At 37.3% G+C, this 25081-nt stretch overlaps 3 protein-coding genes and 1 pseudogene across 4 annotated transcripts; 1 reads left to right on the top strand and 3 right to left on the bottom strand.

The window, feature by feature from the left end:
• Positions 1-4308: 4308 nt before the first annotated feature.
• On the bottom strand, positions 4309-5893 carry LOC111204313 (S-adenosylmethionine decarboxylase proenzyme 2-like). Its single transcript, XM_022698695.2, has 2 exons — positions 5749-5893; positions 4309-5650 (listed from the first exon to the last, which is right to left on the bottom strand). The coding sequence occupies exon 2, from the start codon at positions 5531-5533 to the stop codon at positions 4442-4444; it is 1092 nt and encodes a 363-aa protein (XP_022554416.1). The 5' UTR covers positions 5534-5650; positions 5749-5893; the 3' UTR covers positions 4309-4441.
• Positions 5894-8175: 2282 nt separating this feature from the next.
• Positions 8176-12108, bottom strand: LOC111204312 (structural maintenance of chromosomes protein 5). 2 transcript variants are annotated; one of them, XM_022698683.2, is made up of 4 exons: positions 11944-12108; positions 8771-11717; positions 8625-8697; positions 8176-8517 (listed from the first exon to the last, which is right to left on the bottom strand). In XM_022698683.2, exons 2-4 carry the CDS (start codon positions 11685-11687, stop codon positions 8358-8360), a joined length of 3150 nt encoding a protein of 1049 aa, XP_022554404.2. In that variant the 5' UTR covers positions 11688-11717; positions 11944-12108; the 3' UTR covers positions 8176-8357. The 2 variants fall into 2 exon arrangements, with proteins under 2 accessions (XP_022554404.2, XP_022554415.2); XM_022698694.2 differs by having other exon boundaries at positions 11978-12105.
• Positions 12109-17487: 5379 nt separating this feature from the next.
• LOC106433178 lies at positions 17488-19308 on the bottom strand. The gene is made up of 6 exons (XM_013874023.3): positions 18870-19308; positions 18672-18794; positions 18434-18601; positions 18258-18339; positions 18023-18087; positions 17488-17950 (listed from the first exon to the last, which is right to left on the bottom strand). Exons 1-6 carry the CDS (start codon positions 19155-19157, stop codon positions 17648-17650), a joined length of 1029 nt encoding a protein of 342 aa, XP_013729477.2. The 5' UTR covers positions 19158-19308; the 3' UTR covers positions 17488-17647.
• Positions 19309-19730: 422 nt separating this feature from the next.
• Positions 19731-24992, top strand: LOC106441495 (annotated as a pseudogene).
• The last annotated feature ends 89 nt before the right edge of the window (positions 24993-25081 follow it).

Genomic DNA, 25081 nt, shown 5'->3' with positions numbered 1-25081 from the left:
TATCGGCTACACTATAACCAGTAAATTTAAATTTTACCAAGATATGTAAAATTATCTACCTTTTGAAACAATTTTTTTCTTAAAACTAATTAAAATATGGGACAGAAGTAGTATTCATCCTTAGCACACGCTCGTTTAGACTTTTTCAGCGTCGGAAACTAATTTAAGATTTATAATTAATTGTTACTAAATAAAAACCGGGTTCACAAAAAAAGAGTAAAGGAGACATACATTGATAAACTAATACTAACAATGAATTTTCTATGTACATTCAATTTCCAGTCCTTTGCTAGGTTTTCTTTTATTTGTGCGGAGCCTTGGCCTATTTTGGAAAGATATATATTCGATAAATCCCACTATAAGACCTAACGATCATATTGTATATATATATATATATGATAGATATAAACTAAGATAACCCAGAATCCAAGTACAAGACATTAAAATTTTAACCCTACATTGTCCAATCTATTTGTCGTTTTCACTAGGTTTTGTCTATGTGTGAGTTGGCAAAGTTGTATTATGACAAGCATTTGCATTTTTTTGAAAATATATACTACTCTATATGGGGTTAAATAATTTTTTTTTTTTTTTTTTGATAACCATAGTGTGATCCCAAAGGCTTTCTAGACCCAAGGACTAATCAGTACGAGGCCCGCAGGATCCGCGTTTTCTTACCACTTAAGGCGCCCCGGGTGGCCAAAGGGAATCGAATCCAGGATGGTACTCACAGCTGTGAGCTATTTACCACTAAACCAAGACCACTTGGTTATTTATTTTAGTCTGTTAGAATTATTACAAACATTTGTTCCGATGTAACGTGATAGTTATCGTGAAAATAGATCATCGACCCATTTTTTCTTTCTAATTAGTAGTATAAAATTATTTTAAGAATTAAAATATAAATCTTTCCAGGCTTAGTTAGTTTGATTCAAATAAACAATACTAATAAATGACTCCTAATAAATAGAGCTGAATATAAACTCTTTGTTTTTAAGCTTTCATGATGTCGATCAGTTTAAGAAATCCCAACACGGCAACACCTATAAAGTTTATTTCTCATGTCAAGAACCAATTACACTATAACTTTTATTTTGTAATATATATTGGCAAAAAATGTTGTTCGATTAGTGAAGTGTCTCTATTTATTTTTATTTTATTTTAAATAATGTCGCACACATTTAAACGATTTTCCAACGTGCTGTACATTTAAATATAACATTCTTACATCATGGTTATCTTCATCAAAACGTACCGCGACCTAACCAAAGAGAAAGAAACAAAACAAAAAGATTCTAAATTTGTGTTGAACAATATACTGTATCATTTTCTGTTCAAGAATTACTTTCCCAAGCATCACTCTTAGTCAAGGTTTTATAGTTTGGTCCACGTGACTCGGTTTCTTAAAACTCGATTTATGAGACAATCATTAATGTTTAATGCTTTTCTGGTCGATTTGACGTTTGATGGAAAATGGGTTCTGTGAATTTCAGAGGAAACAAAAGTAAAAAACATAAATACTGTATAAGATTACAAAACATGACATGAAAGATTGTGCAGAATGCAGATAGAGAAATATGATTCCTAACTTGAGTCCTATGCCTGCGGTGGTGGAGCTAAACTGTCACAGCTTCAATAATGTTAAGTGAATAGTGTATGGTGACATTATATTAGATGATTGGCTGTCGTATTATTTGAACATACGATTTGCTTCTATTTTTTGTGATTTGTATTACGACAATTTACAGGTATTATAAATTTGATACAGAAAATTTGCTATTTACAACAAAAAGATATACGCAATTGGCACATTTCCATTGGTTTAAACTTCAAAGTAGAGACTGAGTTTTACTATACATTTTCTTTGTGATTACTGAAAAGTATCATAAATGAGTCAAGAATTCATATTAAGAAGAAATAATTAAAATGGATACGTACGTCTGGCTAGATCAAGATGTGGTACATAAAAAACATATAGATAATTAGTTTATTTAGGGGTTTTACAGCCATTACATTGCATATTTACGGTTGACAGTGTAATATATATACTACCCAATTGTCTAATACTTTGTTCTTTACTCCCTAGAGTTTTGTATTTGTCTTTTTAGCTCACCTAATTGTCATCAAGTTCCAAGTAAAATAATGTGGTTTTTATTAATAAAGTATTTAAACTTGATTTACGCTTAAAGTACTAGCTTTAATCACATAAAATGATATACTAACATGTGTGTAATAAGATTTCAAAATGCGTTAATGAAAACGTAGACGGAGTAAGTCTATATAACCATGCAAAGTAAAAACTTAATAATCGTTGAGTAGTGTTGCATAATGATAAGCTAAAAGATGATGATACTGTTATTACCCTTTACAAGTATACAACAACAAACAAATTATAATCATATTGTTTTTTAGAACCGTTGAAATCATGAAAATTTGAAATTAATTATGTTCTATTTGGATAAATTTATCAATAATTGTAAATAGAATGATTATAAACAAGTGAGTGACAAAAAAAATAGAAAGAAAGAAAGAATGACTATAACCATGTCTTGCCGGTCCATGAAAGTGAATCGTCGAAGCAACTTGCCATCATTTCCTTGTCTATGTGATTATTACACCAGATAATGCATTAAGCTTCAGTGTGTTGTTGATAACAAAAAAGGAAAAAAAAAAAATTATTCAAAAAGTTGTGGCATGAAAGACGATGGTACTGGGGCTATACGATCATCGCTAGTCTATAGCGCATTCAAATAAAATGTGCAAAGAATTAAAATAAATAATTAGCATGATACATGCGTAAGTATTTGAGTTTACACTATCGGCCCCAAACAAGCAAAAACTAAGCGTGCTTAGTGCTTACAGCATTTGATTCTTTCATCCTTTTTCTTGCTTTTCATTTTTTCTTTCCTGTTTTTCCTTTTTAGCTTTTTTATCCGGGAAAGTGATAGAAACAGCTTGTCTCCTCGTTGAAATGTGATACCTTCTTTTTTCTTTATTTTCTTTTAACAAAAAAATAAAAGAAAAGAAGAATCTCAGCCTTTGCTTCAAAAACAAGAAATTCACCGATGGATCCAAAGGCTTGAAACGGTCCCCTTTTCAAAATAGCAACTAATCATAGTGAAATGATGACACATCTCTCTATTTCTTTCTTTCTTCCACTCTTTTGTCTCATTTCTTGTAATAACATCAATCAAACCTTGTCTTATTCTTTTTTCTTGCAACGTCTCTCTCTCGCCTATCTGTTTCTCCTCGTTCAGTCCTTTTACTTCTCCACACTCTCTGCATAAAAAAATCAAAAAGACTTTGCAGAGATGATGCTATCGACAATGAGAATGAAGACGGTGCAACTTTTGAAACATTTACATATGAATATCAAGATTGTGATCGATCTACGAGAACAAAAGAATTCGATATAGAACGCGACAAGGCCAGCACTACATTCGAATGTGGCTGTGGTCCTGTTTATCTATCAATAATCAGAAAAGAACAACGAATATGTAAACTAACCTTTGGGTCTCAAATGCTCTGCTGAATTAGTTTTGGTATCTAAATATCTCAGAGGCCCATGAAGTTGTATGACAAAATGAAGCTTCATTTGGGTTTTGCCACATCATTTACTTCTCAAGTTCCAACTCAACTAAATAGAGATAATGAGACTTCTATAAGTTAGATGTGTGGATATTTAAAAAAAAATTATTATAGTTTTTTTTTGGAAAACCTCACTTATTAGATCCTAGCAATGAGCCTGCTCTTACCATCGCCTAAGTCCTCAGGCTGATTGCTATTGGACTTGCTCTTCTTCTCTTGTCTATTTTTATGACATGCAATTCTATAGTGAATTATTAGGAAAGAAAACATTCACGTTTAGTTGTTTGACATTCACTATGCATTTGGCAAAACAAGTTATACAAACGCGTATCAAACACTGAGAGAGAAAGAGAAAATCAGACAAACCACCGACACATACAAGCTTGCAGACTCTCTTACAAAAGACACGTTGATAGACCACACTAATATCATGAATTAAACTAAAATTATAATATAGGTTAATAAATAAGCATTCACATTTGAAAGCACGTTGATTGTTTCGGTTTGAATAACGTATACGACTTTACAATACTATGTTGTTTCACTGCGTAAGTATAAACGTTGCAGTTTGTCCCATGCACCTTTAGTCTCATTCATTCACTAATCACTATTATATTAGTAACTTTAATACTTACTGATTTAAGTGAGAAACAAAATGTCTTGTAAAATTATGTGATTGGACAAGACATTATAGAATGTATAAAATCACGAAAATAGCCATAATAATGGTAGATATTTCATAATATTTGATCATACGAATTCACATAGACCAGACACGCTTACTGGGTTAAGGAAGAAATTAAACAAACACATATGAGACATTTATTGGACAAAACGAAACAAAAAAAAAAGCTTAGGTTCCCTCTTCCTTATCGTCCTCGCTAGTGCAGCTACTGTTGCTGCTCCACTCACACTTCAACGTAGATCTCGGAGAACCACAATACCTTCCCAGCTTCTCAAACGTCTGATACATCACCGTACCTCTCTCTTCACCTAGAGACTCCATAGTCGTCTCTCTACATCCATAATCGTCTAGCTCTACACATAGACCCTTGTAGTAACTCTTCTGTGCGATGCTAGAGTATATCGCTACTGAGAATTGCTTTGCCTCAAAACATGTTAAAACCCTTGAGACTAGAAGGCTCAAGTGCATGGTTGTGAAATCATACCCCACTGCCTCAAAGCTAGCGTAGCTAAACCCGTCTTCAGGTGTCACATGGATAGTGGAGATGGCCTCATCTTCCACGCTGTTCATAGAGTAGCCGCATGGCTCAAACTCAAAGTCGCAGATTTGGGACTGAGGAAGTATCTTTCTGATGCCAGAGTTATCAGTCATGAAACTTGATTCGTTCTTGTAGAACATAGATGCCTTGTCTTTGTCCAAACCAGTCATACACATCTCTAACGTGTATACATTGCTGTTGTTTGAGTTCTTGGCAGGAGAAGAGGCAGAGTACACGTGCCATTTCTTGGTTTCATCGTCCTTTCCCATCAAGTACGCAACACTGCTCAAACCTAGCTTGGTGAAGTGACCATCGAGGACAGAAACTTCTTCAGAGAAGTTGCGGTGAGGGAAAGGCTGCCCTCCAGGGCATAGGAAGCTTCCACGAGTGTACCTCACGGACTCAACGTCAAGTGAGAGCTCGTTAGCTAACCTCAAGAGTGGTTCTATAGAGAGGAGGAGCTTTGTGGTCCCACAAGTCTTGATGATGATCTTGTAAGGGAAGATGAAGAGGCTGGACTCAGAGAGGACGTAAGAGTCGAGATGATCGTTGGAGAGAGATGAAACGATTGTGCATTCAGCTGGTTGGAGGATCTCGTCGATCTGAGACTTGGTTAAGGCACGGAGGCCTAACCCTTGCGTGTCGAGGAAGATACTTGGCTCAAAGAAGGTTACTTCAAGGCGCTTCTCGTAGCCTTCAAATCCTATTGAAGAGACTGACATCGTCTTCTCGCTTTGTTGTTGTGAGAGAAAACAATTTCTTGAAAGATATTAAAATCGGAAAGCAAGTTAAAAAACTACGAGGACTATTCGAGTTGACTAGGATGGCCTCTTAGCGCACTGCAACAAAATAAAAAACATAGGGAGTAAGAATACAAAAGGATAAGAGACATGAAGAATGTAATAAGAACATGTTGATGTAATAAAAAAAAACTGACGTTAGAGTAGACAGAAGATTTGAATTTCTTGATTCCACCAAAAGGACGGACGTCTTCAATGCTGTAACCGAGGGGAGCTTCGTAAAATAAGGAACTTTTAGGCTTGTTATTACCAGCTTTCGATTCCATCATAATATCATTCACGCTCTTCTGTAATAGAAACAAACCAAAAGTAAGGGTAAGAGACAAACATCATAATAAACACATAAATATTCAATGTTTCTTGCACATCAAACAAATGCATGGGTTTCGATGAAAGGTTATGATATAACCAAACAACAAATGTTAAGACCGTCTAAAAACATACAACATCAATGTTTTTCGGACATCAAACAAGTGGGTTACCATGAAAGGTCATGATAAAACTAAACCAAAAATGTTAAGATCTTATACGTTTATAACACATCCAGGTATCTCACTCAAACGCAATCAGATTATTTCATGATATAGATGTCACAACGAATGATTGCTAATACTAATTAATGATCAGATATAATACATATAGCATAGCAAAGCCTAGCGATCACGTGCAATCTGTCTAGACGATCAAGGTGAAGAGGCTAGAACATCATAATAAACAACATAAAACATTCAATGTTTCATGCACATCAAGGAAATGGGTTTCCATGAAAGGTTTATTAATATTCAGCTAAATAACAAATGTTGAGATCTGTTACGTTTTCCAACAAATCCAGGTATCTCACTCACACGTTATCAGATCATTTCATTAGTTCGACGTCACAACAAATGATTGCTAGCTAATACTGATGAGCAAATATATATAATACGCATGGCTGATCTAGAAAACACATATTAACACGAAATGCGTTCGTTGTAAAAGACTTACATGCATAGGAATGTTGATCACGATCTGGAGTTTTTAATCTCTTAGTAATACCAGAAAACAATTTATCCAAAGAAATCAAACGGATGAACCTGAAATGAAAAAGAAGGCCATATATAATCAATCCATCAATAGATAATATCTCCAAAGAAAAAAAGAGAAGAGCAGCAACAACAGTGTTGATCCAAGATATGAAGCAAAAATAGTAAGCTAAGAAACTAACCCGATTCAGGTGATTCAGAAAACTTGAAAACCTAATATGAAAAGAAACGAGTTTGTGAGATTGTTGCAAGAACTCAAGGTGGGGGTGAGTTCTATATATAGCTTCCAGCCTAGATACATCGTGCGGCTATTAGGGCTCCGATATATTACGTATTCACACCCCTCCCTTTTTAGCTTTTTACTAAAAGACCCCTTACTTTTCCTTTGTGGTCTAAAACTGCAGGTGCGAGATTCGCGACTATTCTTGACGACTTTTTCTTGTGTTCACCCCATAGGGTGAACCTTTAGGTTCAACAACCAATAGAAAGTTGTCATTTTAGATCTAGTATCTTTTAATTAAGGAAACAAAATAACTTGTCAAATTATATTATGCTTTTAAAATAAAAAATAAAAAATTAAATAAATAAAAATAACAATAGTTCTAAGAAAAGATTATTTAAAAAAAATATTTATTTTTAAGATTTAGAGTTTAGTATTTAAAATTTATAATTTAGAATTTACCCAAGGGTTTAGGGTTTACCCAAGGGTTTAGGGTTTACCCAAGGGTTTAAGATTTTCCCAAGGGTTTAGGGTTTAGGATTAGAGTTTAGGGTTTAGTGTTTTGTTGACAACATATTTAGTGTTTTTCCAAGGGTTTAGGGGTTTATCCAAAGATTTAGGGTTTACCCAAGGATTTAGGGTTTACCCAAGGATTTAGGGTTTAGGATTTGAGTTTAGGGTTTAGTATTAGAGTTTAGGGTTTAGTGTTTTGTTGACAACATTATTTTTTTTTTGAATTCGTTTTTTATATATTATTTTTATTTATTTTTAAATTTTATTTTGAAAAAATAATATAATTTGCCAAGTTATTTGGTTTCCTTAATTAAAAGATACTAGATTTAAAATGACAATTTTATATTGGTTGGTGAACCTAAAGGTTCACCCTAGGGGGTGAACCCAAGAATAACTCATTCTTGACCACGCAACTATAAAGAGCAACAAATCCTTTTTAAAAAAAAATCAGCTATTATTGTCAAGAAATTAATAAGTTTTAAGATTTTAAAAGCTTCTTCTAAAACAAATCTACGGCGATTCCTGACCACAAAAATAATTAACAGCGGTATTTAAAGTAATTATCTAAAGTCAAACAAGAAATTTAAAGGATTTGATTTTTAAACCATTTTAAATTGCTGGAAAAGTGAAATAAATAAGCCAATCATATGGCGACACGTCTTACTATTCGAGATGAAACGTCTTGTGTTTGAGACGAGACGTTACTCACAAGAAACAGACAAGGTGAGGAGAACGTGAGCTCATGTCAGTGATGTCCCGTCCCCATGGCATTGTCACAAAAGAGAAAAATAGTCGTAGGGGACATAATATCGGTTTCACTGACCTTGACTATAGACTGTAAACCAAGCAACGAGTAACATATTTAAACCGGTTATGGTTCAATCTGATTGAACCGGTTGGTTAAATAGCATAAAACATTAGATGCAAGGTTTTCCAAAAAAAAAAAGTCAAAATAGAAAAGATGATGCTGTTTTGGTGAAGTCAAGATGCATTAACTCGCTTCGGCTCGTCTCATAAGATTTCCCCAACTATCACCAAAGCTCCAAACTTGCGAAGGCTGCTCGATCCAAGGACCGTTCATGATGTTCAGTATGCTACACGCTTCACTGTACTCAAGCTCAGGCAACAGCTTTGGCGTCAGTAAGAAACACCTACACGAGAAACACATTGTTTCTTACTTTTCAACACAAATTCCATAAACGAGACATATAATGCAAAGAACAACAGATTCTCAGAGCAATTCCCAAGGAAAACTTACTGCGGTGTGTTTGGTTGGCTAGCAGCTCTAACCAGTTGTTGAAACATCTTCCTCTCGTTTATAGGATCCATACCTGCAGAAGCAAATTGCACATTTTTAGAAACTTTTAGCAGACAGTTTCTTTTATAAAGCTGCACACTTTTTACCTTGATTAATCTCATCAACAACCCTGAAAGGACAGTTTGTGAGATCTTGAAGAGAGACGAGGTAGAGGATGGTTGACACAGAACGCTCTCCTCCAGACTGGTGGTGAGAACTTAGAACCTGAAGCTGCCCAGATTCCCTGAACTTCACTTTGATATGTATCCCGTATTGATCAAAGTCGGTGTCACGCTCATCCAGCGAAACTTCCCCTGCAACAGCCATTTCTTGGAAGTTATGGCTGAAAGTTTCGTTTATCTGAGCAACAAGCCTTCTCAGCGTTGGAAGCCATTTCTCCTTCAGAGATTCGATTTCTTTCAAGCATCTGCTCAAGTCTCTTTTATCAGCCTCGAGCTTTGTGGTAATAGTTTCTATCTGACTCTGGCGATGCTCATACTCTTGGAGTATGTTCTGGTTTACAAAGAGGATCGAGTTGGCTTGAGTGAAATTGTCTTGTATAGCAGCTTCCAACTCTTCTATCGTGGTTGGCATCTCCATGAACTCCTTTTTGAGCTGTGGAGTGATGATTGCAATGGATTCTGCATCCCTCTTGGCAGCTGCTAGCTGCAGTTGCTTCTCTTCAACCTCTTTCTTACAGTACTCAACGCTGAGGGATGCCTGCTGTGCCGTCTTCTCGTACTGTTTGATGTTGATCTCTGACTCTCTGATTTTTCTTTCCAATTCAATCAAAGCCATATGCTTCTCCGCGTAACTCCACTTATTAGCAGCAGCTTCCACGAGCAGCTCCTTGAGATTGATCGCGTATGCATAGCGGTCAGCGTTAGCTTTGGAAGCCTGCTCGATCAGATTAGCGACTGAAGCATCCATGTCCTCTTCTTGCTCCAAGGACTCAAGCTTCTTCTTCCTCTGTTGGTAACGTGATTCCAACTCGCGGCGTTTTTTCTTCTCCATATGCGAGACGTTAATAATCTCCTCCCTCTCTTTATGAAGTTTAGCTGCTGCTTCTTCCAACAGTCTTTGCTCTGTTTGAAGACTCTTGCGAGTTTCTTCAATGGATGATATAGAGTCTTCTAGTTCATCCTTTCTTGATCTCAGTTTCTCAAGCTCTCCAACGTCCATCCCACATAACAGAAGACGTGATGGATGTACAGAGTCTACACTTGCAGAGGAATGTCCACCATACCTTGAGGAAGACCACCGGTAGTGATTGTCCGGTGTCCAAAAATCAGTGACACCCAGCTTAGATACTTCTTCAGCCCTCTGATCGGTAATCTCCGATCCAATGTATGAGTCATCTAGACCAAACTGAGAAGTTAATACCTCCTTAACAGCGCCAGGAGCATCAAATATCTGATCAAGCCGAGAATGAAGCCCAAGAGAACGCATATGATCAGAGATATGAAAGGGAGCCGAGTGGTTGCCGCTATCTCTCACATAGTTTAGAACAGGAACATCAAAGCGTTTTAGATTCCTAACCAACAAATCTCTGTCGTCGGGATCCTGAGTGATAAAAGACTTCCAGATGTAATAAGAAATATGACCCTCCAAATAGCACGCGTTCTCTCGATTTGGGACGTTAACCTCTAGCAAAACGGGACCATATACTTCCCTTTTAAACTCATGACGATTCTGCTGCACCCATTGATACGCTTCATAGATCCTGTCAGCTCCAGAGCGATGCAGCGCATTCAAGAGTTTGTTATTTGCGTTCTCCATCTCCTTCAGCTTATCTACACATTGCCGCAGGGTGTGTCTTTTCTGAGACAAGAGGGTCTCATTCTCCGCCTTCTGATTCTTCTTCCGGTTAATGTTGTGATGCAGCTCTGTAACCTGAGACTTCAACTCTTCAAGTTTGGCTACAGGTTGTTCATATACAGGCAGGTCTTTGAGTTCTTGCTCCGCAGCAGCCAGATCCTCGGTAGCTTTCAGAATCCTCTCTTGGCGATGCTCTTCTTGTTTCTTCAGCTCCTCAAGCTCTTTGTACGTTGCCACTACACGTGCTTCCGCCTCATTTTCTTTCTCGAGCAAATCCGAACGCTTATACCCATTAGTCTCCAGAACTTTCTTAACCTTTTTGCATTTCGACTCCATCTCTCCCCTCTCCTTCTTCTGCTTCTCAACAGGCTCCTTCACATTACTCAAACTCCTCGCAGCCTCATCCAATTTCTTCTCGGCTTCCTTCAACTTCTTCTTAGCAGCCTGGTACTCCGACTTCTTCTTATCATACTTCAGCCACGGCAGCTTCTTCTTCATCGAATCAACCTTCGTCAAAAGCAACTCCCTCTGCTTAACCCTCTCCACATCCTTCTCTTGCTCATCAACAAGAGCCTTAAGCTGAGTCAGCGTCTCCCCATTCTTCGCCACAGCTCTCTCAAGCTGCTTCAGCTCGCGGCTCTTCTCAACAAGGTCACGGTGATGCACAGGCAACTGAGGATCACCAACAGCTTTCTCAGTCTCCTCCAAAAGCTGCACAGGCGTCAGCTTAGCAAACTCACAAACCCTATCTTGCGGCAGAAACTGCGTGAGATTATTAACCTGAATGTTAAACTTCTGAATGACCTCAACAACCTCTCTCTTACTAACAGAGTTCCCATTAAACATCCACTCAGACTTGTTCCTCGTATCAATCTTCCGAAAAACCGTGAACTTCTCCTCACTAGTTTTCCCTCTGAGAGTTATCTTAACGTAGCCAGAATCCTCTCCACGCTTAACGTAAGCGCCGACGCTAGTCGCTCTGCCGAGAAGCTGAGGCTCGCCACCGAGACAAAGCGCAATGGCGCAGACGAGAGAGCTTTTGCCTGATCCGTTTGGTCCGATGACGAGGTTTAAACGGGAACCAGGCTTGCAAACGAGGTGGTTGAAAGTCATGAAGTTGTGAAGCTCGATTTCGACAATGTTCCCAGGGAGGAAATCATCTTCTCCTCTGGAGGTTTTGAGTCGCTTCGCGCGGCGTTCAGACATTGGTCAAGTCAGAGGTTCTGTGGGGTTAACCTAAAAAAGGTTCGAACTTTTAAGAGTTAGGATCGGAGAATGCAAAAAGCTAACCCTAAACCCCCAAATTGAATAATCAAAAGCTATAGAATCTGATCAATTTTAGGAAAAAGTTTTAGTTTCTAATATCAAATCGAATCACAAGAACTCATGATCAGACTCTCTTCTCTCAAGCATATACCCCTGTGAATGAAATTAAAGAGGAAAACGAACATCCAAAACTGACCTGAAAGAGTGAAACCGATAGTCCAGAATCGTACCATAAGAAGAAAAAAAACCCTAGATTCTGTGAATCGCGATTCCCAAAGCTACAGTTTGTTTCGAGAGCTGAAAGTGGCAACGACGAGAAGCGAAAACCCGGGAAAAAAATAAAAAGCACGAGACGATACTCTTTAGGTTAGGGCTTTTATCAAAACAAATCCGGTTCGATTAGTTTTTGACATTGAACCGGGTTTAATGATTTGATTATACCTGGTTATGGTTCAACCCACCCCGGTTCATGTATAAGATTCAGTTCTTGCCTTCTTTATTTACTAACTAGTGGTATTCCGGCGCTACGCGCCGGGTTCGTATGTTTCATTCTCTAATGATTTCAAAATTATTTTTTTGATCATTTTGATAGTGGTTAGTGATAGTAGTGTATCTTTGTTTTGTAGTCGTTTAGGTCAAAGAAAATAGCATAAATGGATTTTTCAAATATTAATGCAATAAATATAAAATAAATAGTTGATAGTTTAACCAAAATAAATATAGTTGAACTTAAAACATAAAGTAAAATCTAAATGTAAAAAATAATAATAATATATAACATATAAAGTTTAATAATATATGTCAAAATACCTAAATTTAACAAAAACAATAGTTTAAATTAAATTTTTGGATGGAAATGCAATAGATATTTCACGTACATTTGGTATTTGAGTTTTTTTAGCTATTTTATATATTTAATTTTGATTATTTATGTATATTTTCATGTACTTTGGATAACTTCAAAATATCTTATGGATATTAAATCTGAAAATAATTAATATATTTACACAAATAAATCTAATTCGGATACATTCGGATACTCGAAATATTTTGGTTCGGATCGGGTTCGGTTCCAGTTCTCTCTAGATTCCAAATTTTTGAACTCATTTAAATAATTAATCAGTTTTGCTTTGGGTTCAGTATTACTTTCTCGGATCGGAGTCGTTCGATTTTTCGAGTTAGGATTTTTTTGCCTAGCTCTAATTGAAATGTTATTTTGACTTTATATGTAGTTTATATTGTTTTGAACACATTTTTGCAGTAGGAAATGCAGAAAAGTTTTGAATAATATATTTAAATTATAAAAGTTTTTGATATCAGTATTATATTAATTAGTCTAAAGCGTTCTGCTTCAAATTCAACGTTCAAGAATTACGTATTCATTCATATGCACAGTTATTGTATGATTGAATAAGTCTTAAATATAGAGATTATACAAATCAGATTGGCAAATAAAGATGGGAAAGTGCAAATTGAGTAATTCCACGCTCTGAAGATTTTCTTGGCTTTTATCCAATAAACCAGTGAAGTTAAAATTCTCAATCAATCTTTGAGGCTGTTTGTCCATTAATGCATTCTTTAACACCTTCCCAGTTGCAGAGATCTGTTCCTTGCCATGGAATCAAGTTGGACGGATCAATGAATTATCTTAGACTCAGTAGAGCTTCAACGTCGCTTGATCTCATCGTAGAAAAATATGATGTAAACATCACTAAGAAGAACATGTAGAAATAAGAAGAGTAAGAGGCCATGATCGAATCGAACATAAGAAGAAAGTTTGCTACTCAGGTTTAGTAATAGGCATGTATTATCCAAATTCTTGGTCACGCAAACATAACATGTAAAATGTTACGTCAAGCCAATGCTTCGTTGAGCTGTAATTAGCAAAAGAGCAGTTGAGATGTTTATTAAATCTCACTTCTTTCTTCACTCTGCCCTTTTTAATAAATTTGTGTATATTTATGAATCATATATTTGCATATTTGGTCATATATACATGTGCTTACACATGTGCCTCATTCAATAATGGTTCATAGTGGATATCAGAGAATTTAAAAAATAGAAAGTTTTGCGTCTTTTTATATGATGTCCATTCATCTTACCTTTCATCTTAGCTTCAACACGCTAACATAGTAAGCACGGATAAGAGTTGTGTATAAAAGTAAAGTAAGTTCTGATCCTACTTTCTTCATCTGAACTGAAGGAAAGCATAAGCAGCCATATCACTCATTTTCTTGGTCCTCCCATACGCACTAATCATGTAAAACTAATCCGAAAAATTATTCAGAACACATCTGGTTTACAGTCAATAATACACTTCTTGACAGGGTCAAACATAAGAAATATCGTTTGTCATGACTTTGATTCAAAAGTTAGTAGTAACTCACCTTATCCCTGAAACCAAAATCAACATTTTTAACCGTGACTACCAATCTTCCATTTGTTCCACCTTATGGTGACCGAATTTTCATCTGCTCTGGCTGAAATAGCTTCTCAATGAGTTTCTGTTCTTGGAGCTTTTTAAGTTTCTGTTATAACCCAGAAAAAGGGGAAACATAACCTCAAACTTCCATAGCCAGTTCACAGATAAAAGAGGAGAAAGAATAGTGATATAGCCCATATGCTTAAGAAATTGTGGACATTTCAATCGATAATCAGCAAAGTAAAAGAGTAGGCAAGAATAATGAAGTACATTTGTGCAGCTTGCTTATTTTTTATGCAGTAGTAGCAGGGCCAGAATTTGCACCAGCACTAAGCCTAGTGATTAAGGTACCTCATAACTCTTTCCAGAACCAAGCATTGGAAAAGCATGTTTCAGTTTGCTGATTTAAACTTCCACTGATTTACATTCATCTGCATCTCTAGCGTTGCAGGCTTTCAGCCTTCCTTCTGCACAATAAAAAGGAAAAAAAAAGAAGATAATATTTACTATCTAGTACATGAGTCTGATATTCAATAAGATAAGCAAATAAAAATTTAGATACTTGCACATACATTTTGATATAGAGTGAAGATATGAAACCAAGCTTCGAAGTCATCTAATTCATCCCAAAGTTTGTTCTGAAAATGTTCTGTAATAAGAAACAGAAATTCATGAACCAAATTCGATCTTATCAGTAAGCACAATGAAACAACATTCAATACAATTTAACCTTATTTTGATTTGAAGAGAGAAAGATGTTTGTCCTTTAATCTAATCAATTGACTTTGATCATCATTGTCAAGCAACCTCATCATCTCCAACGTTTGAGTTTTGATTTCCTTCTGAATAACCAAGGAGGAAAGAGTCCGTTAAACCATAACATATCCCAGAGTGAAGCCTTTCGAAATCAGAGTCCTTATAGAGATTTTCACCTTGGAGAGATTATCCTAGTTGTTATGAATATCTCAGACCCATCGTTCGTTTGCATCATGACTCTATCAACATGGATCTTCTGATTCATATATATAGATTCATTATAAAGATTAGAACCCTCATTTAAATATTTTTAGGATGTCAAAAAAAAAAAAAAAAATAGGCACGAACTCTTACCTAATTTCAGTCGCCAAAGAAAGTACTCACGATTCTCCTCGTTGCTCGTAACACCGAAAAGCTGAAAGATATTTCAATGATGATCAGGGTGATGGGTTCTTCAAGATATCGAGGTGAATCAGATGAAAAGGATGATTGAAGGTTTGAAGATTGGAACTGTTATAATAGAAGCATTAAACCAAAATGGATGCAATAAAGTAAGGAAGCTGTAAAGGTTAACATGATCCATTAATTTGTAACTTTTGAGAAGAATAAAAGGCCAAGAATAAACCGTAAAGATCTGATGAACAAAAAGTCTGGAAAAAAACCAATGCAAGACATCAGAACTGGCCCAACGAAAATTAACTCAAGATGATTTTAGGAGCTGACAGGTGTCAAAAAATGCTCTATCCTTCTTGCTTACGTGGTTTAATAAGGAGAGAGCAAAGCCTCCTTTATTGTATAAGATGACTAGTTCACTCTCAAGTTTCATGCTTCACTTTACGTTAATTTTTGATAATTAAGCAATTTTTATACAGGTTGATTTAATATATTTAATTAAAAAATATATAGAAAATGTATCTAAGATAATTAAATTTTATAGTTCATCAACTTAAATTATCTTCAAATTTTAAAATTAGTTGGATTGCAAAGCACTAATAATTGATTTTAAATCATTAATTATGAGAGTTTATCTTCTTCACTAAATATTGGATACTGAGATTTGTAAATATTGGATACTGAGATTCTTCAATTTCAATCTCACTTGTTGAGTTTGAACAGTTTTTGCATTTATGAAGAAGTGAATTTTTTTATTTCACTTATATCATTACTGTTAAAGTAAATGTTTATTTAGTTTTCCATTCGTTCATCGGCGTAATCAATTTCTTTATTTTATGAAAATATATAAATTTTTTTAATGATTTAGTATCTATTTCTCAAATAATTTATTTCTCTCTCTCTTTCCCCCTCCCACAGAATCCTCTGGCACCCCCGTATATAAGTTTCAGCTCTTGCCCAATTTTTTTACTAATGACTAGTTCACTCTCCAGTTTGATACTTCACTTTACTTTTTGTTGTTTACTTATGGTACGCGATTTAAAAAGTTAGATCTCTGCTGCTTCAGTTCTAAAACTTTTAATAATTGGTGGTAAAACCAGAGACACGATGATTACACTTGATTCGAACTTTCAGACACTTAAAATCAGTAATGACTTCCCTTCCAATCTTGGAAGAACACACATCCTATAACGTCAATCTTAATGCCATGTGGTCAACATTTCTAGTCAAGACTATTAAACCTGACCATACAGATCCCAATTTCCGACCTCGACGAGTATTACCACCAAGCGGACAAGTCAGATCGACCACCTAGAAATTTAGTTCAGCCACTGGTCTTATCTCTTAGATCTCCAATGCTGTGTTTACCAAACACGACTGAGTTGCCTTTGTACTGTGGATACAAGAAGGCATCACGAAGGTGACTTTAAGAGCTGATTGTATCCAATAGTGCATGCCGGGACCTATCTTGGTTTTAAATAGCGTTTGCTACCCTCGCCATGGCGTTTGGCGACGTCTAGCGATGTCCTCATCGCCTCAAGACCCCAAGGCCATGCGAGGTACACAAAGCGCTCGCTATTGAGCGCTAAACTAGTATCACGTAAAGCATGCAAAGCGCCGCTTCAATGATTCTTCACGAACCAGCATGGTTTGTGCTAATTTAGGTTACTAAACCAACCTTGGTGTAATACAGTTGCTGTGCTTTATGATATAATCTATCGTCAAACCCTAATTTAACTAAAAAGCTGGCAGAAAATAATAGGATCTTCAACTCAGAAAAGAGGGAATCAATTAGGGTTGAATCAGAATTTTACAGTTGATAGTTTTCTGAGTTAGAAATTCTAACCATATTATGATTTGGTGTTCTGCTATTTAGATATTACTATTTTTGGTATGGTGTTTTGGCTTAAACCTTGATGTAATCAATGGAATTAGTATTGTGTTTTTACTACTTAAGGATAGAAAATTATATTTTTGCATGTGTAATACACATGGCGATCGACATAGCTCGCCATGGCGCTTGGCGAGTGTCGATCCCCTCTTCGCTTATGTTCGCAAGAGGCTATTTAAAACCCTTGGACCTATTGATAATTGGAATGATATTTGCTATAAATGATGAACAGCGGAGTAAAAACCATCCCTCAAGAATGGATATATGAGACCAATATCTAAAACCAAGAAATAAATTGTAAAAATAGATTACTGTAGGAGTTCCAGGAGTCTTATTTGAGAACAATCATCGTATTCCTATAAATTTTTATATGCAACGCTTTGACCCCATTACGCAAGCTAAAAGCACAGCAGCGTACTCGTACGTGTACATAACTCCTCAAAACGAAATCTTGATGAAAACCAGGACTTGCAAAGCCAAAATGTAGACGACAAAGGCTGACCTGAGATACATAAGCCTTGTCTGACTCTCATTTCTTGTAGCAGATGAATACGGAAGGTAGGAGTGAGCATCAACTTCATGGTCTGATCCAAACCCTCTATCTGAATTTGTTCTTTTGAATCTGTTCCTTGCAGCGTTCCCTTCAACGTTAAAGCTCTCGTATCTTCTACACAAACTGTTCAGTCTTTCTAACTCCATCTCATTCGAGTGAATCTCACCAACAATCCCCTCTGCTTGGGCCTGACAGGCATAGAAAAAGGTTTCTTTAGTCTAAAGGGGAAAAAATGTAGATTGATCTGGCGAGAGATGGACCTGTTTTGCAGCTAATTGCTCGATTAGAGTATGAAGTTGTTTATCCAGTGTCTTCTCTCTCTGAGCTGTGAATGCAAAACCTTCCCAGTCAGATCATGTCAATCAAACTTTTCAAGCTATCAATCTATCTAACAGAACCATAAACAAATCTATATTGGATTCTGCCTGAAATTAAGCTACCTAACATTGCTTTTTTTGGCTTTATATATGAAGAAAGTTGATGAAGAGAAAGTACCTGGAGAAGGCTGCTTCAGTGCTCTTTCCTGTATAGCAGCCCAACTCTTCTCTAACTCCTGAACCTTCTCTTCCATTGAACTCTAAAGGACAAAACAACTTACACCACACTCAGACACACATGAGTAGAGAATCCTATACCCATGAAAGATAAACAAAAAAAAGAAGAAACCTAACCAAATCGTTCTTTTTGCTCTCCAACTTCTCTAGCATAACAGACTTCACCGCCTCTGTATCAGCAGGCGGTACACGAGATTCGCTAGAGCTTTTGTAATACCTCTCATCTAGAGAAGCTTGTGCATCTTCTTGCTCAGCTGTCAAGCTCTTCTCAACATCTTCTAGCTCCTAAAAACCAAGCAGATCCAAGATTCATAATCTAAACAAAGATCTAATCATCTAGTTCAGCTTTACACACCTTCAACTTCCTAAGAAGTGAATCTGCTTCGTGCGTTCTCTCTTCTATCCTCGCCTCACAGATTGATATAGCATTCTCATACGCACTGTTTTCTTCTAACAGCGTCTGCTCTCTCACTTGAGCCTAATCGCAAAATCAAAAGAGGATCGATCACCACAAAGGCATATCCAATTCATTAGCAGAGATCGAGGGAAGCACCTGTTCACGAGTAGCGGAATGCGAATCGAGCTGGAGAGCGAGAGCGGCGTTGGAGGCGAGGGAGTGAGCGAGGAGGTGAGGTAGACGCTGGGAGATATCCGGCGGAGGCAATCTGAGCCGTAGATCTTGGATCGAACGGCTGAGCGTTGTCGCTTTTCGGCCGAGCTCGTCGACGTATCTCTGCTGCTCCTCCGTGACAACCAGTGGGATCTGATCCTCCTCCTCGTCGCATCCGTCTTTTCCGTTTTTACCGACGACGTCAGCAGCCCAAGCTAGAAGTCCCGCCATGTATCTTCTTCTTCTTCTTCGTCTTCGTCTTCGTCTCTTTGATCTGACATAGACACGGACCGGACTCTCAGAGCTAAACCGAAGCGGTTGGTGACTAAACCGGTCTGGTTCGATTTTGACTGTTGAACTTTCGGTTTCCCCTATCACTCTTTTCCAAGGCTTTGCGTATTTAGTTATTTACACGAAACTCATGTTTCCGCTTTCCACTGGGCCTTTAACACATTGGGCTTATAATTACGACGTCCATATCAAACTAATCGCTCTTGAGAAAACACTTGAACAGTTTTATTGGTATAGTTTAACATATTCTTAATAATTTAAATTAAAAATAAATTTCATTCCATTTAATTCCTCTGAAAGGTTACCAATTTTGCTACAAAAATATTTCTCTGCAATGATTTCATTCCATTAATTTTATTCCATAACTTCTATCATTCCATTAATTGACATTCTATTTTTTAAAGTTTAAAGATTTACTAGACATATATGTAAGCTCTTTAGATCCAATAACTATTTATTCAGACTCTTTCTGACTGTTCGTATTCTTAGAGCAAATTCAGTACTTTTGTTTTTATCACAAATTCCAACATAAACCCTAGTCCCATGTACCTAGTTCCCGAGGTACTAGAAGAGATCTTCCTTGGTCTGCCATTGAAATCCATCCTAAAATTCAAAATCGTCTCAAAATAATGGAGATCAATACTGGAGTCGAAGAGGTTCGCGAGGGTAGGCGTATGGTGAATATTCAAAAGAAACTGAGAATCATAGTGGCAGTAGACCGAAACCTAATCCAACATGAATTACACATGGACGAAGAGATAGAGATGGTCTACTTACACAGCAATGTCTTACACAGCAATGTCGCCGCCTCACGGTCGTCGCTGTCATGTGCAGTCTTGTCTGCATCCCCGTACCTGGTTGGGTCAAAGTTTTCAACCCTTCCACTGGAGTGTTTCTTAGATTCTCTTCCGGTCCAGAGACAATGATATCGCGTGATTTCTTAGATCCTCGATTTGAGATTTTCCCTAGATGTTTTTTTTTTTGACTAAAGGCTTTCAAATTTAAATAGCATAAAACGTTTACAGGATAGAGTGATAAAACCCTATAGCGAGATAAAGCTTACATGAGCACATTATGATAGTTAAAATCTCATACCTATGAAACTACTTAGGTAGAAATTAGCAAAACCAACTATGAAATAAAAGACAGTAGCTAGCGTTTGGATCCTCGGCCACGCGGACCATGTTTTCCTTTCCATTGTATTGTCTTCCATTCCAAGTCTTGGTATTTGATAGGAGGTTTTGTCTCTCTCCCACCTCTTGTCAAGCTGAGAGAGCCCATTGACTCTAACTCAGCTTCATCCACGTCACCTAGCACAGAGAAACAAGAAGGACTCTCGAATACATTAGCGTTAGGTGTTGTGGTTACAGGGTCAACAACAGAGGTTTTTTGGACCTCCTTGCTGATATTGTTTGATGGAACAGTTTCCATAATGGGTGTTGTAGTGGCAGCATGAGCAGATAGAACATCTGCTAAGATGGCTGTAGAAGTGATCAAGCTTGGCGATGCAGCAGGTGCAACTTGGCTTTCTGTAGAAACATCTGAGGAAACAAACAGTGGTTCATGATCAGTAACAAAATCCGAACCTGAGCTTGGAGCAACTTTAGAAGTGGTGGTTTCTTGGTCAGTGAGCTATTTTTGTTGAAATGTTGAAGTGGATGGGGCATCATTCTCATTTTGATGAATAATGATGTCAATATCCACAACAGGTACATCCGCACTAATAGCCACTGAATTTGACGGCAAGGTAGAATTCTCTGGAACTTTGGGATGCTGAAGGCACCTCTTCTCTTTGTGGCCTAAACACCCATACCTCTCACAAGTAGTAGGGATCCAAGTATAGTCAACCTTAACCAGAAAAATATTGCCTTGTTTATCATCAAGAGCTATAAGCTTTGGAAAGTCCTTATCCAATTCCATTTCCACCAATACTTTGGCTTCACCCATGTTGGTAGGATCTAGACGAGGTTTATGTGTTAAGATGGGCTCACCGAGACCAGAGGCAACATGACTAATACCCAATCTAGAGTAGCAGCAGTCGGGAATGTCCTTCAAAGTCACCCATACCGGAAGAGTTGAAACTTATGGAATTTTAAATGAACCCTCTGGAGTGTACGGCAACACAAAAAGCAAGCAATTGTCAATATGGCATACTCCTCTTTGAATAATCCATTGACGAGTAGGTTGATATGGGATATGAAACATATACGATGAATCATTAAGCTTCTTACAAGAAATCTTACAGCTTCTTCCCCAAAGTCTATTGACTACAGCATGAACTAGGCCACCCGGAGGTAAAGAACATTTATAAAATTTTCCAATAACATATTCATCCTTATTCTCGGGTCCTAATCTAAGGACTTTAGAAGGGATTGATACCTCAGGTGTACCATCGAATCGGTAGGTAGGTGAAGCTGCCCGATACAGATTGCGTGATTGGGGACCCAATCTTGCAGCCCATGGGAAGCGGAGAGTGCCATCAGCTTTAAGCTCCGGAGGTGGCATTTTCTCTATCGGAATCTGCAGGGAGCGAGTAGGATGCTTGCTCTTGTGTTGCTTGTTCAAGATTTCATCATTAAGAGTTGGCCAAAGAGCAGCAAGTTGATTTCCCACAAGCGCAAGGTCGTAACCTCTTAGAGTACTTGGGTCAGGAGGAGTAACGGGGGGCTTGAAGATGAGTGGTTTAGCCCATGAACCCAAAGAAGGCACAAACTGAGAAAGAGAAGCTTGGGTAGCAATCAGTGGAGGAGCAGGCACATGATGGGGTACTTGTGAATCACACTTGTAAACCAGTGGAGCTGCTTGTGCGTTGAGAACTGGCAGAGAAACATGTGTACCGCTGGCTTCAACAGATGGAGACAGAGACAAAGGAGGAGAGACAGAGGCCAGAGTAGCAGAGTTGGCCTCTTGGTGGAGCAAGGATTCAGAGCCCATAGCACCATTAGACTTTGCTGATGAAGCTCCTAAGGTCAGAAGAAGATGATCTTGAAGCTTGCCACTGTTACTCGACGGAGACGGCAAGGTGGAGCTCGGAGAGGCCATGGCAGAGAAATTGATAGGGAGAGAAAGATGAGTAGTAGACTGCAAGGATGGGGAAGCTGGGACCTACCAGCAAGGCTGCAGCCGGCGAGGTCGACGAGAACGAGCTTATCTTCCCTAGATGTTGGAGGATGGGATTCGGTAAAGACAATATCACTGAGAGATATAAGATGGTGAGGATATGTTTTAACGATGATTTGGAGATTCGTCGTAGCGAGATTCTTGATGTTAACATTGGGAGATGGAGGAGACTGAGTCCACCTCCTTATGTGTTAGGGTTTAGATGGAAGTCGACATGTGTGAATGGGTCCATCTACTGGGTAGAAGTAATTCCTCGGCACAAACTTTTAGCTTTGAATCTTCACACAGAAGAGTGGCGTGACCTTACACTACCGCAGGGAACACTAGGAACTTCATGCCAAGTAGCAAACCTTGAAAACCGGCTGGCCTTAGCCGCAACCTATTTTAGTAATCATCATTGGAATGTGAAGATATGGTGCATGCATGTACCACAAGATGAAGCATGGAGCGTGATTTATACCATACGTTTATTCCCTTCCGAGCACCGTTACGACGGCGTTTTCCCTTTATGGTTTTGGGCTAGGCCAGTGGCGGTTTCTAAGCAAGGAAATCTTTTTTTCCATGACAACTGCAAGAGGTTGTTCAAATATTACCCAGAGACAGATGTAGTTCACTGCGTTCATAGAGATATTTGTGTGATATCTCCTTTTGTTGAAGATTTGGTCCCACTTGGACGTTTGGATTCTGTTCCGGACATGATGAGGACATATGGACTTCAACATCTAGATCATGTGCCCTTCTCCTCTAGGATATCCAATTTTTTCAGACGAATGGAGTTCCCGAGTAGTTTGATCCCTACTGCTTTTGTGACTCTTGCAATAATTCAGTTTGGTTCCCTATTGTCTAGGGTCTAGGTCTTGATATTGTTTCGTATCCGGCTAGTGGTCTCGTATTGATTCACTTTGACTTCTTGTTACACTTTCAAATAACATACTCTTTCAAATAAGGGAAGAGTTTGAACTATGATACACTTTGACTTCTTGTTATTTACTGTTTTTATGAGGAATGTAATGGCATGGAGAAATGTTATGGAATGGTTTCATTATCATTGATATCTAAAAGAAAAGACTCTCTAGGTTCCTTAAATTATCTGCTAAAGTTTGATATCTATACCGTATAATTAAGTAAGTAAATAAATCTGAGGCATCTATGCTTTTACCGCTTTAATAATGGAAAATAGTGGAGATTTTAACGTGGTTCTAGCTCATGAAGAGTGATATGTGGTTAGCCTTTTTTCACCTGCGGTTCAAGAAAGAAGTGGTTTGCTTATTATATATCTTTTGTCTACTGTGGTTTTGAAACTTCTCTCACATGTTTTGGAGGCCTTGTATGTAATTTGCAATTTTTTAAAAAATTATGACTCAATTTCAGAGATAGAGAGATGAACATTATATCGGTTATGTGTTTTTATCATTTATCAATTTATATGGTTGCTAATACTTTATTTTTTTTGAGATTTAAGGATAAGTGCTTGTTTTCTTGAGAAAAAGAGAAGAGAACAAGAGTTCAGGGACCATATAAAGCTTTGTATTTTAAGTTTTGTGCGGATTCTCCACTTTACATGGCTCTGAGAAATTGTCTAAGGAAAAAGTGCAAAAGTGCAGTGAATTTTGGCAAAAGGCAATCACTTTTATCCACTTTCACTTGATATCTCGAATCCATCACAATAATATTCACATTCATTTGGCACTTAGATATTCGCTAGTTCTTAAACTTGTTAAATTTTGTGGTTAGATCGTAGAAACTCAACTACCTTCAAGTTCTTTGTTGATGATATGCCAGTATTATATGCATCCGGAGATATCTTTGATTTGCTTGCATGGTATATAAGTTTGTGCTACACAAGACTACATTTTCTGGTGGTCTGATAACTTTGTCACACTTCTGGCTTCGGTGAATGAGTGAGATCCATTTTATGTGTCTCAAGAAGAATATGTATTATGCCACTCTGGTGGCTAGATTCATATGGATTTTATAACACTCAACGTATCTTTTGAGAGAATTCATCAGCTTAACAGTGGTGACTAAATCATAAAGACCATCATTGACAAACCCAATGGATATTATCAACTACATACAGCAAAATCCTTAACAATCGGTCACTAATTATATAAACGGAACACGGAAAAGTGCGGAAGAGTGCAAAAAAAAAGGAGTAAGTTAAGAGACACCGCTTTGTATTTATATGGCTTACCCAGAGGGTTGTTAGTTTGTAATTGAGCTTTTGGTTGTATGTTATTTAGTTATTAAGTTGTACTGTTGTACTAAAAGGTGTGTGTGAGAGTCGTGACTTTAGATTGAATAGTTGTGTCTTACTGTGTGTGTGTGATAAACAGTAAACAGTAAATTACTGTGTGTGTGAACAATAATAGTCATGTCTCTTTCAGTAATAATCTTGTTATCAAAAAAATTGAGATATTGACAAACAGTAAATAGTGATATCAATATCTTCCAACAACGGTGATGGGTGTCTTTAACGTCAATAAGTAAACTGCAACATAAATTTTTATCAAGGCTTAATGCAAAATCCAGAGATAAGACATGAACAAAAACAACTAGGTGCTAATTAGGGGAATAATAACTAAGTAGCTTCTTAAATAGAGGAACAAGTACGGCCATAGCATGTTCGAGCAGTTCAAAGATGTTTGCCCGGATGCTTACTTGCAGTGGCGGAGGCAGGAAATATTTTTATTGGGGGCATAAATAAAATATGATATCAAACAAAATATTTCTTAAATTGAAAT

Source organism: Brassica napus, chromosome C3 (genome assembly GCF_020379485.1).
Source record: "Brassica napus cultivar Da-Ae chromosome C3, Da-Ae, whole genome shotgun sequence".
NCBI classification, from domain to species: domain Eukaryota; kingdom Viridiplantae; phylum Streptophyta; class Magnoliopsida; order Brassicales; family Brassicaceae; genus Brassica; species Brassica napus.
This window is presented reverse-complemented; position numbering and strand designations above follow the sequence as displayed.